Genomic DNA, 13,477 nt, shown 5'->3' with positions numbered 1-13,477 from the left:
GTAGAGAATGGGAGAGAATGGGTTGGACTCTACAGAAATTTTCTGATCTCCCAGCCTTGGAATTTTCATGTGAACAAATTCAGAACCCAGATGAAGTAGGGAAATATCTGGAAGAGAACTGCTATGGCAATTCCAAGGAGAAGAATATCATTGCAATAAGCTGGACCCTAGCGTATGCTTATCACATGCTGCTAGATACTGTAGGGCAGGGAGATAAATCAGCAGCTATCCCAGTCACTCAGGCTGCAGCCAAGCCAGCAGCTAAAACAGACAGTGAGCCCAAGCCAGCAGCTAAAACAGACAGTGAGCCCAAACCAGCAGCCAAACCAGACAGTGAGCCTAAGCCAGTGTCTGTTGCTCCTACCATGAGAGGCATGAAATTCAAAACCAAAACCAATTGGCCAGTAGATGATGATAATGGTGATGCGGGGGAAGGACCCTCAAGTCCAGTAACTGACCAAAAATCAGAAGGTGTTGATCCTTCTCCCTGAAGGACCTTCGTGGCCTAAGAAACTATTACACTCAATGACCTGATGAATCTATAATTAGTTGGTTAGTCTGTCTGTGGGATGCTGCAGGTGAGGCTACAGTTCTGGATGGCACTGAAGTGAGGCATCTTGGATCCCTGTCACATGACCCGGCTATCGACCAGGGGATGATGGGGGGGCTGACCCTTATAGTCTCTGGGAACGGGTCTTGAGAAATGTGGCACAAAGATATCTGTGTGCAGATGATCTCTATATACAGCAAACTCGTTGGAAAACCATAGAACAAGGGATTCAGTGCTTGAGAGAAATGGCACTAGTAGAGATTGTCTTCTTCAATGACCTAAACACTAGAAATCCAGACTTGGTACCACGTACATCCGTGATGTGGCGAAAACTTGTCTGACTCGGGCCACAAGAATACCCTTCTGCATTAGCAATGATGAAGCAAGATGACAGGGAGGAGACCGTGATGGATATGATGAAGAAGCTCTGAACATATGCAGATACCATGCATGGCCCCACACATGCAAGAATCACAGCTGTGGAAGCACATCTGCAGAAATTAGAAGACAAGATAGAGGAGAACCTCAAGAAACTCAGGGAGGACCTTCTTCCAGTCTCAGCAGTCCAGACCAGGAGCCCTGGTACCCAACACAGAAGTTCTCCAGATAGGGAGAGAAAGCTACAAGCTGAGCTGTGGTTCTTCCTGCATGATTGTGGAGAAAACATGAGGAGATGGGATGGAAATCTGCTGCTGCTCTGGCAAAACGGATGCTTGAATTGGAAGACAGCAAGACTTAGAGGGGGAGTTCCAACAAAAAGAAAGCCACTCCAGTAGCCCATAGCCAAACTGCCAGGTATGACAATGATGACGATATGTCTGATCCCCTTGAAGGAACCTCCAAGACAGATGCCCAAGGAAAGAAGGATAACCAGGCTTAGAGGGGCCCTGCCTCTAGCCAGGTAGAGAGAGGCTAGGGAAAACTGTATCTTTTGGACTGTGTGGATCCATTGGCCTGGCACATCAGAACCACAAAACTTGGTTGTCTTGGAATTTTTTAGAGAACAGCTTCAGCCTCAGTATGACTCAATACAGCCTTCTAAAGACAGAATAGTAAGATTTGAGTTTCTGTCAAAGTAAGGGGCTGCATTGTCCCTTTGTCTCTGCCAGAATGCTGCCCTCCTTCCTCCCCCTTCTGCATTGCTGGTGGCAGATTTGTGTATCAAATACACCTGTGAACTTGTCCCCAGGTCATAGTTGTTAATGGCATTAAGCTATTGTCGATTTTGAGACCTGTATCTCCCTTCAGCCACAACCTGCCTAGCGAAGGCTGTGTGTTCCAGGTCTCCTGAGAAGGCTTGCTGGGCTCTGTAAGAAGGGTAATTCTCATCCTCCTCTGCAGATAACACACAGCTCTGTGGACTTGAGCAGTCTTGGCCTTGCTTATACCATACCTGAATGGGGCCTGGTGGTGCCAGCCACTTTGCTACAGGTGCTGGCTAATGACCTGCAACTGTCATGTCACCAGAAGCAACGTGACTTCCTTCCTTGCAGCCAGCTTTTCGCAAGAGATACTGGTCACTGGCAATGTTAAAGGTCAGGGCAAGCCACTAACACAGGACAAAAAGATGTGGGGAAAAAAAAAATCCTCTGCAGACTTTCCTGAATTGCACTTCACTGAAAATGTATTTGCTTTTATTTGTTCATTGAAGCTATTATTTTTTTCTTTCTCATTTGTTTAAATACTCATTCAGGGAAAGTTCCTTCAAACACAGACCCTAACAGTTGCTTTTTTGCCAGAAATGTATACCCTTAAGTGGTTAGCCTCTACTAAGTATAACTATAAAGGAAAACAGCCCTTGAACCAGCAGTCGATTTTAATGATAGGACTGACCTGCCACTGCTAGTCTTGCCTCTTTATTGCTTTCACCAACCACCAGATACTAAGTGGTTCTTTTAGAGATAGATAGGTTCTTTTAGAGATCCTTGGCAGAACTATGACAACACTAAATCATAGTGTTTACCGCTTAGGCATAACCATTATACAATAGCTTAACAATTAAAGCTTTATTTTCCTCAGAAGAATTTCATTATTACTATAGCACAGAATTTATTACAAGAATAAAACAGGATTTCTATGAACAGAATTACACACAGAATGGGTCAGGCTGGAAGGGACCACAGTTGGTCATCTGGTCCAACCTCACTGCTCAAGAGGGTCATCCTAGACCACACGGTACAAATGACTGGGCCCAGGCAGCTCTTGAGTACCAGTGAGGGAGACTCCACAGCCTCTCTGGTCAATCTGTTCCAGTCTGTTCAGTCACCCACACAGTAACGAAGCTCTTCCTCATGTTCAGGTGGAATTTCCTGTGCATCAGGGTCTGCCCATTGTTTCTTGTCCTATTGCTCAGCCTCACTTGGAAGAGCCTAGATCCATCCACTTGACACCTTCCTTTTAGATACTTATAGACATTTATGGGGTCTCCTCTCAGTTGTCTCTTGTCAGATCAGTGTAGGGCAATCTCTAAGTAGTAAAATATACAATTCATAATACAATTTAATTTATTATTTCTGTTCACATGGACCCTCTGCAGATTGGTTTGGATCACAGCACACTGTTTACAGTATCAATATAACAATCATAATCTAGACTTGAAAATTATATAATCAAAAGAATAAGTCACTCTCTCAATCCTTAGAGAAAGCAGATGAAGGCAGAGGTATCCCTGGCTGTTGGGATGTCCCAGGTGTCACAGTCCAGTGACAGCTCTGGTCAGAGTTTCCTCCTCAGGACCCATCAAAGGTGGGATTTAGAGAGACTGCTGTGGGGCAGCAGGCAGGCAGTGCTGTGGGGGCAGCAGGCAGTGCTGTGGGGCAGCAGGCAGGCAGTGCTGTGGGGGCTGCAGGCAGGCAGTGCTGTGGGGCAGCAGGCAGTGCTGTGGGGCAGCAGGCAGGCAGTGCTGTGGGGGCAGCAGGCAGTGCTGTGGGGCAGCAGGCAGTGCTGTGGGGCAGCAGGCAGGCAGTGCTGTGGGGCAGCAGGCAGTGCTGTGGGGCAGCAGGCAGGCAGTGCTGTGGGGGCTGCAGGCAGGCAGTGCTGTGGGGCAGCAGGCAGTGCTGTGGGGCAGCAGGCAGTGCTGTGGGGGCTGCAGGCAGGCAGTGCTGTGGGGCTGCAGGCAGTGCTGTGGGGGCAGCAGGCAGGCAGTGCTGTGGGGCTGCAGGCAGGCAGTGCTGTGGGGCTGCAGGCAGGCAGTGCTGTGGGGCTGCAGGCAGGCAGTGCTGTGGGGGCTGCAGGCAGTGCTGTGGGGCTGCAGGCAGGCAGTGCTGTGGGGCAGCAGGCAGTGCTGTGATGGGATCATCCACAGCACTGGGTGCGCGGGGTGTTGTGACATGCAGACGGGCAAGGAGTGGAGTGATCAGCCTGGTGCCGAGGAACCTTGAGTGGTTCCAGTGGAATGGGAGAAAAGAAATCTGTTTTGTCTCCTTGGTGCACAGAACATTCAGGCCCTTGGTAATGGGGGAAGAGCGCACAAACACGGCACCAGAGAATGGCTGCTTGCCTTGTGAAATGGCGTTAATCATGCGGACCCCATTACCAGGGTACCGGACGGAAAGCACCAAGGCCACGCTAGCACCTTTTTCCCCGTGCGGCAGCAAACCCGAGCGGCCCCACCTGCCCGGCGCCGCCCCGCAGCCCGGCCATCTCCACTGCGTCGTGCAGGGGGGGAAGGCGCACGGCTCCCGCCCTCCGGTGGTGCCGGCCGGACTGGCGGGTGGGCGCATGCGCGGCGCGGCGCTGCGCAGTCACGGCGCTCGCCGCCATGGCCGACCCGCGACTCAGGCAGATCAAGATCAAGACCGGCGTCGTGAGGCGGTGAGTGGCGGCTGGGGCACGGCCTGGCACGGCTGGGCCGAGGGACCGCAGCGGGAATCCGTGCGGGACCGGCCGTGCCGGGCGCGGGCCCGCGGTGCTGTGCGGGGCTGGCGGGCTGTGCCGGAGAGCGGCCCTGGCACGGGCTTCCATCCCTCGCGTACCGCCGTTGGGAGCAGGCCGCGCTTTTCCGGAACACGGTTAAATGCGGGTTTCGTTCCCTTTCGTTAGCGTCTTTGGGAGTCGAGGGTAATCACCCAGCCCCCTTCGGGTGTCGGGCGGTCTCGCCTCATATCTTGCCGAGGCATGAAGCCTCGGTTGTTTTTTTGTTGGTTTTTTTTTTTTTTACCGAAGCTGCTGTTGAATATTTCTGGTCCAGAAGTTGCAGAACCAGTGGCATCACAAGCAGTTAGGTTGGAAAAGATCTCTGCGGTCATCGAGTCCAACCTCTGGCCAAACACCACCATCTTGTTAACTAGACCATAGCACTCCAGCCTTTCTTAAAACACCTGGGATGGGGACTCCACCACCTCCCTGGGCAGTCCTGGTAGATTCGTCACCAGAGCCTTGATCTTCCCTGGTTTCAACAGAGTCGCAGTTTTTAAGAAAAGTGTATCTGTCAGGATCACTCTTATTATAGCTTTAAACACTGTTTGGTCACGGTGGGGTTTATTAAGGCTACAAAAACTTCACTGACTTAGGCAGAGACGAGAATCAGTGTGTGTGCTGGATGAGGATTTTAAACAGTGCAGTCTTATACAATCAGCTTTATGTTATGACTGCGCAAATTCTTGTCAATAAGATATGCACATTTTCTTATACTCGATTCACTTTGAAAGGTCGGAGAAGACTAGGAAAGTTGTCACTGTTGGTGTCAGTTAAAGGCACTACAGAATTTCTTTGAGCATAGGAGCACACCACACAACTGCATGCGTTTCATAGCTAGTACAAAGAAAGGATGAAAATGTTTGGGTAAAACAATACAAATGCAGTCAATAGGGTTCAGATTTGCTTTTGGAGACTAAGTGTGAATAAGCAAGTAAACTTGGCTTGAGTGTGTTGTGCAGTAGCAACAGGCATATTTACTGCTACTCTGCAGTAGCTGGCATTCTCTAAGTGAAGGTAACTATAAAAAAAAAAGGGAGGAAATGATATATTATCTTAATACCCTGTGTGGGCATGATACAGCGGCAGCTCCCAGTTTTGTGGCAGTTGCACAGAGATACAAGAAGAGGTATGGCTCTGTCCCACTCCACCCTTCCTTCTCTAAGCAGAAGCCTAGAGAAGCATTTTGCTACAACAGGCATACATGGGACTTTTAGCAGCTTGGGAACATCAACACTGTGCTCTTATTTTGAACTAGAACAACTCCATAGGTATTTTTTTCCTGGTGGATGAGAAGACTTGTGTAGAGGCTTATTTAGCATTCTATCAAAGTAACTGACTTAGCACTTCAGTTAATTTTTATTTGGTTTTTTTTCCTGTTACCAGTTTGGAAAAGCACATTGAATCTATCATGTAATGTTGATTTCCAACCATGTTCAGTGCTCAGGCTTTAAGAATGTATGTAATAAAGGTATGGGTCAAGAACTGTTAGGATATGGAGACCTTCTTGGACTTGTGTTAATCATCAGTTGTAACTTTTTTTTTTTCTCATTAGTTATCTAACTCATTGCTTTTTTTCCACACTAATAATGAAGCTGTTATGCTTTGGTATATTTTTTTTGCTGTAAGTCATAAATTCTTTGTCTACTCCTCTCAATAGTCTGTATTTTAGGTTGTAGGTAATTTACTTGCTTGCACATTTCTTACATTGCTGTGTTTCAATGAAAGAAATTTAAACTAGAAATAGGGATATCTTTTGCTTTTTTGGCAAATCTGATAGCCAGGCTCTTGGTGATTTTATACTTTCAATAGTTTGTAATTCAAAAGAAGTAGATTTGATGAGCATGAGAAGTAATCTTTTCTGTATTTGTGGCTTATGTCCTAGCAAGCAATACCTCTCCTTTAATCGCTTCAAAATAGTTTTACTCTGAGTAAATCCAAACAACTACCCCTTGGACAGTGAGAGAATTGATAAGGGAAAAAAAACCAACCTTCTAAAATACCTTATTTGCATTTCAGATTGGAAATAATTTTAAAAACCATCGCAAACAAAGTAAGTCGCATTGCCTGAAAATAGCACTGACATTTGCCCATAGTTTCCATCTGATTAAGTGGAAGTGACACGAGTAGATTAGAATGAGACTAAGACAATTCACATTGCAATTGTGTTAGTTTAACTTTAACAATCTTTTAACATGCTTGTTTAAATGTGGCTGACATACCATAATTACAAATCTACAAGCCTTGATTATAGAATTTTACATCATGAACCTATGGGGAAAGTGTATTGATTTTTTGTGAAGCAATCCCTTTTTTTTTTTTTTAAATTTACCATTCTAAAACTGTGGTATTTTGCAAGATTGTTCTTTTGCCTGCTGCACTGCTGTTGATACTATTTTTTCTCTTTGTGAAATATCATACTGCAAAGCAATTTACACTCATTCTCCCCCTCACTCCCAGCACAGGGAGTTCTGCAAATTACACGAAACTGTTGGTCTGATTTTAAATATGAATGTGAACAATTCTCTTAAATGGAATTATTTTACTGGTGGATTCAGGATATATTTTGTGCAAGAGAAGTATGAAGAATGCAGACTTCTTTTGCTTTTGTTCATTGTATTGCTAATGCAAGCACAAAACTAGTTTGTGTTTTTGGTTACTCAAGAAATTTGCTATTTCTGCTGTGAGTTAGAACTTTTCTCCATCGTCTGTCCACCATATGAAATATGGTTGCTTTCTTGCATGTTGCTCATTAGCCATAGACCGTCACTGTGACTCATAGCACTAATGTATTGATAAGAAACTCACATCTCTCTTCTTTATTCTTGTTATAATTAGAAGATTGTATGCAACCACTGTTTGTTAGCTCAGTTAATGGGAAGGACTGGGATATCTCATATTTTTTGGTATTGAGGAATGATCTACAGAGCTGCTCAGCTATACTGAGTCAGCATGATAAAGCAATTTAATGTGTGTACACTACACATCTGAGAGTTCAGGGATGCAAGTGTGAGTGTGAGTATACATAATGCTCTGTTGGATACAAGCTGACTCCCTAAGCCACTAACTCTAAAGGGTTAAATAACTCTTTACAGATTGTGCATCTGTGCAGCTCAGTCCTGGATTGATAAATTTGGGTTCAGTGTTAGCCAAGTGTAACTACAGAGCTACTTAGATACATCTTAAGTGCCTTTTGTAGTGCACCTGGCATCAGGATCAGATATGTAAAGTCTTGGGTTGGCCCTGAATTTGAAATTGGCCCTGATTTGCTTAAAAATAAAAAAAAAAACCTAACATAAATAAAAAATAAAAAACTAAGATAGTCTCTTTCCCACATAAAAAAACCCTCCTTAATATGGTCTGAGAAAAGACTGCAACTGCATTTATGTGTTGTTTGAGGTAACATCTGTGACACACATAGTCACCAACCTGGATAATTAGTTGGAAGGTCTAGAAACCTTTTTTTGGAAGGGTTGGTTTCCTATTTCTCGGATTCTTTTTAATATAAGTCTTCTTTTAACCTCACAGTAACAAACTGTACCCACATATCTTAAAAAACTGTGACAAGAGCACAGTTGTTCCTGTGGAAATTGCAGTGTTGGGTGGGTTGGTTGGTTGGTTGGTTTTTTAATGGGTTTGATTCCACTTGTTATATACCTTTAGAGCAGACCTAAGTGATTCCTTTTCAGAAATACTTCACAAATTTAAATTAGTAATGATCAGCTCTGTAAAGGGTTGTCTCTTGCATTCCTTCTTCCATTCCATTACCTCTTCAAAAAAAATCTGGCATCTCAGTTTTTTGCGTGTATCATTGTCTTCTGCCCCCTGAGGCAAAACTGTGTTCTGCATATTGATGCTGACTATAATAATGTATTAATGTTACCATTTTATCTGGCAAATTAAAACATGCCCAAGCGGATTCATGATCACAAGTGTTGTTAGTAATACAATATAATGGAAGAAAGCATTTTTTCCTTTTTTAAAATTTTCATTTGGGTGAGAATATGTGCAAAACTGTTGCTTTTAACCCTCAGTTATTTAAGCAGTCTTTCCAAAGTTTGGAGGTACAGTAGTTCCAGTTGCTTGGTATTACCAGTTTGGTGGCTTTATGCATATGTGTAATGTCTTTGTCTTTATTTTTCTTAATGATGTGGAGCTACGTACTCACCTGTGTGGATTAAACAGTTACAAATAATTATTTTCTGTTGAATTAGAATGTGGATCCATGGGAAATCGAGAAAAATGGTATTAAATTTGTGGTAGTGCTTTATATGCACGAGATGAATTACAGCTGTGCTAACAACCATAATCCATCCTGGCTTGACTTAAGGTATTGAATTATATGTATCATATAGATGGAAATCTCATTCAAGATCACAAGGTCCATTGTTTTTTCTTTAACTGTAGTAAGTCTTTCTGATGCATTGTGAATTGCCTACGCATATAATATGCTCTGTTTAATTTTTCTCATTATTGTTGCACTTAGTTGCTCCCAGCTGGGAGACACCTAGAGGTGGGGAAGTAGATTCCAGATTTTTTTCTCCAAAATAAAAAGTCTTGACTGAAGATGAGGTCTGGGTTGTAAAGGGAAAATTAAGTTAAGATCTCTGACAATCCAAATTGTTTACATATCAGAGGCATAATTTCTTGTTCTTCTCTAAAGTTCTTAGTATTTACAACTTTCTGTAGAGGCAAGAACAAGTGAAGCCCTGAATATTCTGGTAACACAGATGATATAAATATTTTTAACTTAACAAGTAATTTTTAACTTGAAATAATTTTCTGACTTAAAAAATTGTTATTTTCATCTTTTTTACAGTAGTAATCCTAGAGAAAACCCAAGCTTAATTGCAAAGTTACCCTGTAATGTCATGGTAAATCTAACAGTTCTGTAAATCATTAGATGCAGAAGGGGCTAAAAATTATGCATGTACTTGTGTTACATCCTGAGTCTTAAAAGAGAAAATCTATCTTTGGGGATGATTTTGTTTCTAGAAGAAGAAAATAAGCTCATAAACTTGGTTTAGATTTAGACATATGCTTGGTTTAGACATATCCTGTCTAAATCAGAAAGTAGACACTTTCTTAGCACTTCATGGCTAAGAAAACATGGTAGTTTGCATACCTGGGTCAAATACTATATTTTTTCATCCTTCCTTGGCCCTTTTTCACTTGGGTCCTTCAGTCTGTAAAGTTTGTATTCTTATGTAACCTCAGTGAACCCAAGAGTGTGTGTAAGTAAAATTAGCAGGTGAGGGACTTGGTATTTTAAGCTCTGCAGGTAGTGATTAGCATATTGCCAGTGTTGTTGCAGTTGCTGAATTACTTGTCTATAATTATGCATAGTGTTAATACATTATTCTATAAGAAAAATTACTATTATACTATTAATAGTAATATTTACTGTAAGAAATTTATTATACTATAAGGAAAAAAGCTGTACGTTACACAGCTACTCTATTATGGACCTCTGAGTTTGAAGTTAGCATAAATACTGTCACTCTGTGCTCTTAGGCTGAAGCCATGACATATTAGCATGTACAATGGTTAATAGTAACATTAGTTCTGAAGAGATGTATGTCCTTGCAATAGTGAATTTGCTCAATAGCAAAACCGAGTAATTCTCCCCTCACCATCTTCAGAGCTCTGCTTGCTCAGTCCAGCCAGGAAAATGTTTCTTGCGTTGATTTTTCTAATACTGGAGAGAAGTCTATATTTGGTGGCTTAAGCACACAGGTGCCATTCTAGCTTATGTAGAATCTGAATTGTCAGCAACTGCTTGATATTGGGGGAACATTAGGAGTAGTAGCATGTGCTTGCTTTGTCCTTGTACCATTTTAGCACTTTTATTCTAGGCATCCTTTAGTAGTTTCTGACTCTGACTGTGGAAGAGGGTAAGAATTCCTGTCTATGTACAGAGGATCTTTAGCCCCTACTGTGCATAATTTTTTCATCTGTCAGACTTCAGATAAACTGCCCTTCTTATGATCAGATAGATTTGCTTGTTACTGCTAATGATGCAACTACAGGAGATGACAGTGTTGATGAATATGGACTGGAGTAAGAATGTAGCTGCCTTCAAGAAGTGAGAAACAAGGGCATTTTTGGGCTCTTTCTGAAGCAGACAGAAGTTAGAATAGAACTTGCAGCTCTGCACCCTAAGCAGGCTGGGGGTGAAGTCCATTGAGAAATCAAAATGATCCTAAATATGGAGACGTCATTTCCCTCTCCTCTTCTCTGGTTCTTTGGTTTCTGATGCTGGTCAGACCTTTTGCTGAGCTCACTCAATTTGCTTAACACAGGAGAAAAACTGTCATGTTGTTGTTCTTTGAGGTTTGGTTTGTTTTGTGTTTGTTTGGTTTGTTTGTTTGTTGTTTATTTTGGGGTGGGTAATTGTTGTTTTCTTTGTGTGAGATTTTTTGTTTTGTTCATTGTATTAATTTCCTGCAGTTTTGGTATGGAGAGATCATTTGAACATTAGTGCTGGCAGAGGTATGTGCTAGGGAGGAGAAGACCCCTGTTCACCAGTGGTAAGCTTTTTTACTATCTCGAACCATCTTGTGTTACTTTGCTCTTCAGGCTGGGGAGCTGAAGTAGGGGAGAGAGAGTGAGTAAAGGAAAATGGATAAGGAAGTAAATCATAATGATATGGAAAGGACTTTTTTTCTCCTTCTACCTTAAGATTCTGCCAAGCCCTTTGGGCTCTTCTGGGTTTAGTCTCCAGCTTTAAAATAACAAAGCTGTTTCTTAGGGAAAACAGAAACTGTGAAATTATTAAGTGATGTGAAAGTCAAATGTGTAAAGAATTTTAAAAGGGCAGCAGCCATAGCTAGGAGCTGAGCCTCTTGTCTTTAAAAACATTTATGATTTAGTTTTGTTCTTCAGTGATAAAAACTCCTTAACTTGATTTCTAGAGGCAGGTATACCACCAAAACTGTCACTTTATTTGTTTCTTTATATTCTTTTCCTAGTAATCAACTACTGACTGGCAGTAGAGACAAGGTATAGAATACCTGGATCTTATATTTCTGCTTTTTCTTTGTGAAAGACTGGGAGATTCTAGTAAAATAGTCTCTTCCCTTTGGGTTATTTTCATCTGTTGTTCTAGGGGTATAGACCTCTTCTCCAGGGTCCATGAAAAATAACTGAGGAAAGCAAACTTGTTGTCAGTAGATTTAAGGCAAGTATGTGGGAGCCTTCACTTCAGGTGAACATTTATGTATAGCTGAAAAGAGCTAATATAAATGGAGACTTGAAGGATGAGAATAAGATAATACTTACTGTATGCAGTTGCTTGTCAGTTTTTATTTCTTTAACATTTGGTGTTAGGAAGGAGTTGAGAATTTTTGGTTCATAGATGTATTTATAAGGGGGGAAAACAAAAATATAGTCACTAGGTGATTCCATAATTATTTGCCACAAATCAAAGCTCTCATATACTTAGTCATAGTTTGTGGAACTGCTAGCACATGCTAAGTAGCAGAGTATATGTGTAGACTGCAACAAAATATATTTGAAAATGAAACTGTTTTTACAGATCTTGTTTTTTTAACATCTGGCCCAATTGCAAAATACTTTATGCCATTATTTTAATTGTGACTCCATGTTCTAGTATTTAGATAACTTTCTCTTTACAGAAATGGTTAATTTTTTTAAAAAAATCATTACTATCTTAAAATTTGAGGCCTTATTTTGAAACTCCAGGATAAAAGAGGAAGAATGACGAATGTCCAAAGGAAATACTGAATTTGAGTAGAGAAAAAAAAGTATAAACCTACACTGACTTTGAACATTTGAGTTTAGCCTGTGCAATAAGAAATTGAATGTTTAGATATTTTGTAGACATGTTGGGTAAAACTGGACTTGGGCAGGTTTCTCTATCCACTTCTCTAAGACTTCTCTGCATTTTCAGAACAGATCAGCCTTACAGATACGCTATATATTATAAAATTATAGCCAGTGATTTTCAAATATAATTCAGAAAATGATAACTCTTAGGAATTTGTGGATGTTAGGTATACAATACCAAATCAAGGCTTTGTTTTATTGGGTTGTGATATCTTGATTTGAACATAAGAACATCTTAAAGCCTTCCAAATGGTATTTTTTTGTACAACAGATTTTGGCACAAGAAAGTGCCCAGCACCATAATGTCACACAGGTTATGTGCTGCTTTCGCATGGCCTGGTTTTTGTAGAGGTGGCTTCTGTGAGAAGCTGCTAGAAGCGTCCACCATCTCTGGCAGAACCAATCCCTGATGACTCTGAGGATGGACATGCTGCTGGCCAAGGCTGAGACAGTTAGAGATCTTGGTAATGTTTCTGTGATAACAGATTTAAGATGAAATTGAAGCAAAAGTAGTGTCAAAGTTTTAATTCCAGCCAGAGAAGAGGAGGAGGTGAGAACATGTGAGGGGAACAACATGGAGACACCAAGGTCCGTGGAGAAGGTGGAGAGGAGGTGCTCCAGGTGCTGGAGCCAAGATTCCTCTGCAGGCTGTGGTGAGACCATGGTGAAGCAGCTGTGCCCCTGCAGCCCATGGGGATCCACAGGGGATGCAGAGATCCACCCACAGCCCCTGGGGAAGGTGCCCGTGCCAGAGAGGGTGGATGCCTGGAGGAGGCTGTGGTCCTGTGGAAGACTCGATGGAGAGAGGGGGCCCTGCTTCCAGGCTGGAGCAGCCTGTCCTTGGAGGGCTGCACCCCATGGAAGAGTGACCCACACTGCAGCAGTTTTGGGAGGACTGCTGCTCGTGAGATTGGAAGGCAGAGAACTGTGTCCCATGGGAGGGACCCCGTGGTCTCAGAGGGGAAGGACTCCTCTCCCTGAGCAGTGGAAGAAAACCTCAGTGATGAACTGACCAAAACCCCCAGGCCCTGTCTCCCTGCACTGTTGGTGGGAAGGATGGAGAGGTTTGGTGGAAAAGGTGTTTTAAGGGCTTATTTTTACTTTTCATTATCCTCCTCTGATTTTGTTAGCAATAAATTCACTTTACATCTCTAAAGTGAGCCT

At 42.5% G+C, this 13,477-nt stretch overlaps 1 protein-coding gene across 6 annotated transcripts in view; it reads left to right on the top strand.

Moving 5' to 3' along the window:
• Positions 1 to 3,357: 3,357 nt before the first annotated feature.
• TBCA (tubulin folding cofactor A) overlaps positions 3,358 to 13,477 on the top strand; it is a 27,467-nt gene continuing 17,347 nt past the window's right edge. For 2 of the 6 annotated variants that reach the window (XR_015280897.1, XR_015280898.1), the window contains exons 1-2: positions 3,358 to 4,363; positions 10,916 to 10,995. Coding sequence is in view for 4 of the 6 variants with exons in the window: in XM_086868944.1 (XP_086725070.1) it covers positions 3,839 to 4,363; positions 6,485 to 6,518 (559 nt within the window). In the remaining 2 variants the exon portion in view is untranslated. Of the gene's footprint in view, positions 4,364 to 6,484; positions 6,519 to 10,915; positions 10,996 to 13,477 lie in introns of all 6 variants that reach the window. The other 4 variants (XM_086868944.1, XM_086868942.1, XM_086868943.1 and 1 more) reach the window with 4 other exon arrangements.

This window comes from Cyanistes caeruleus, chromosome Z (assembly GCF_971803275.1).
Source record: "Cyanistes caeruleus chromosome Z, bCyaCae1.hap1.1, whole genome shotgun sequence".
NCBI lineage: Eukaryota > Metazoa > Chordata > Aves > Passeriformes > Paridae > Cyanistes > Cyanistes caeruleus.
Note: the sequence above shows the minus strand (reverse complement) of the source record. Positions and strands in the feature narration are given on the sequence as shown.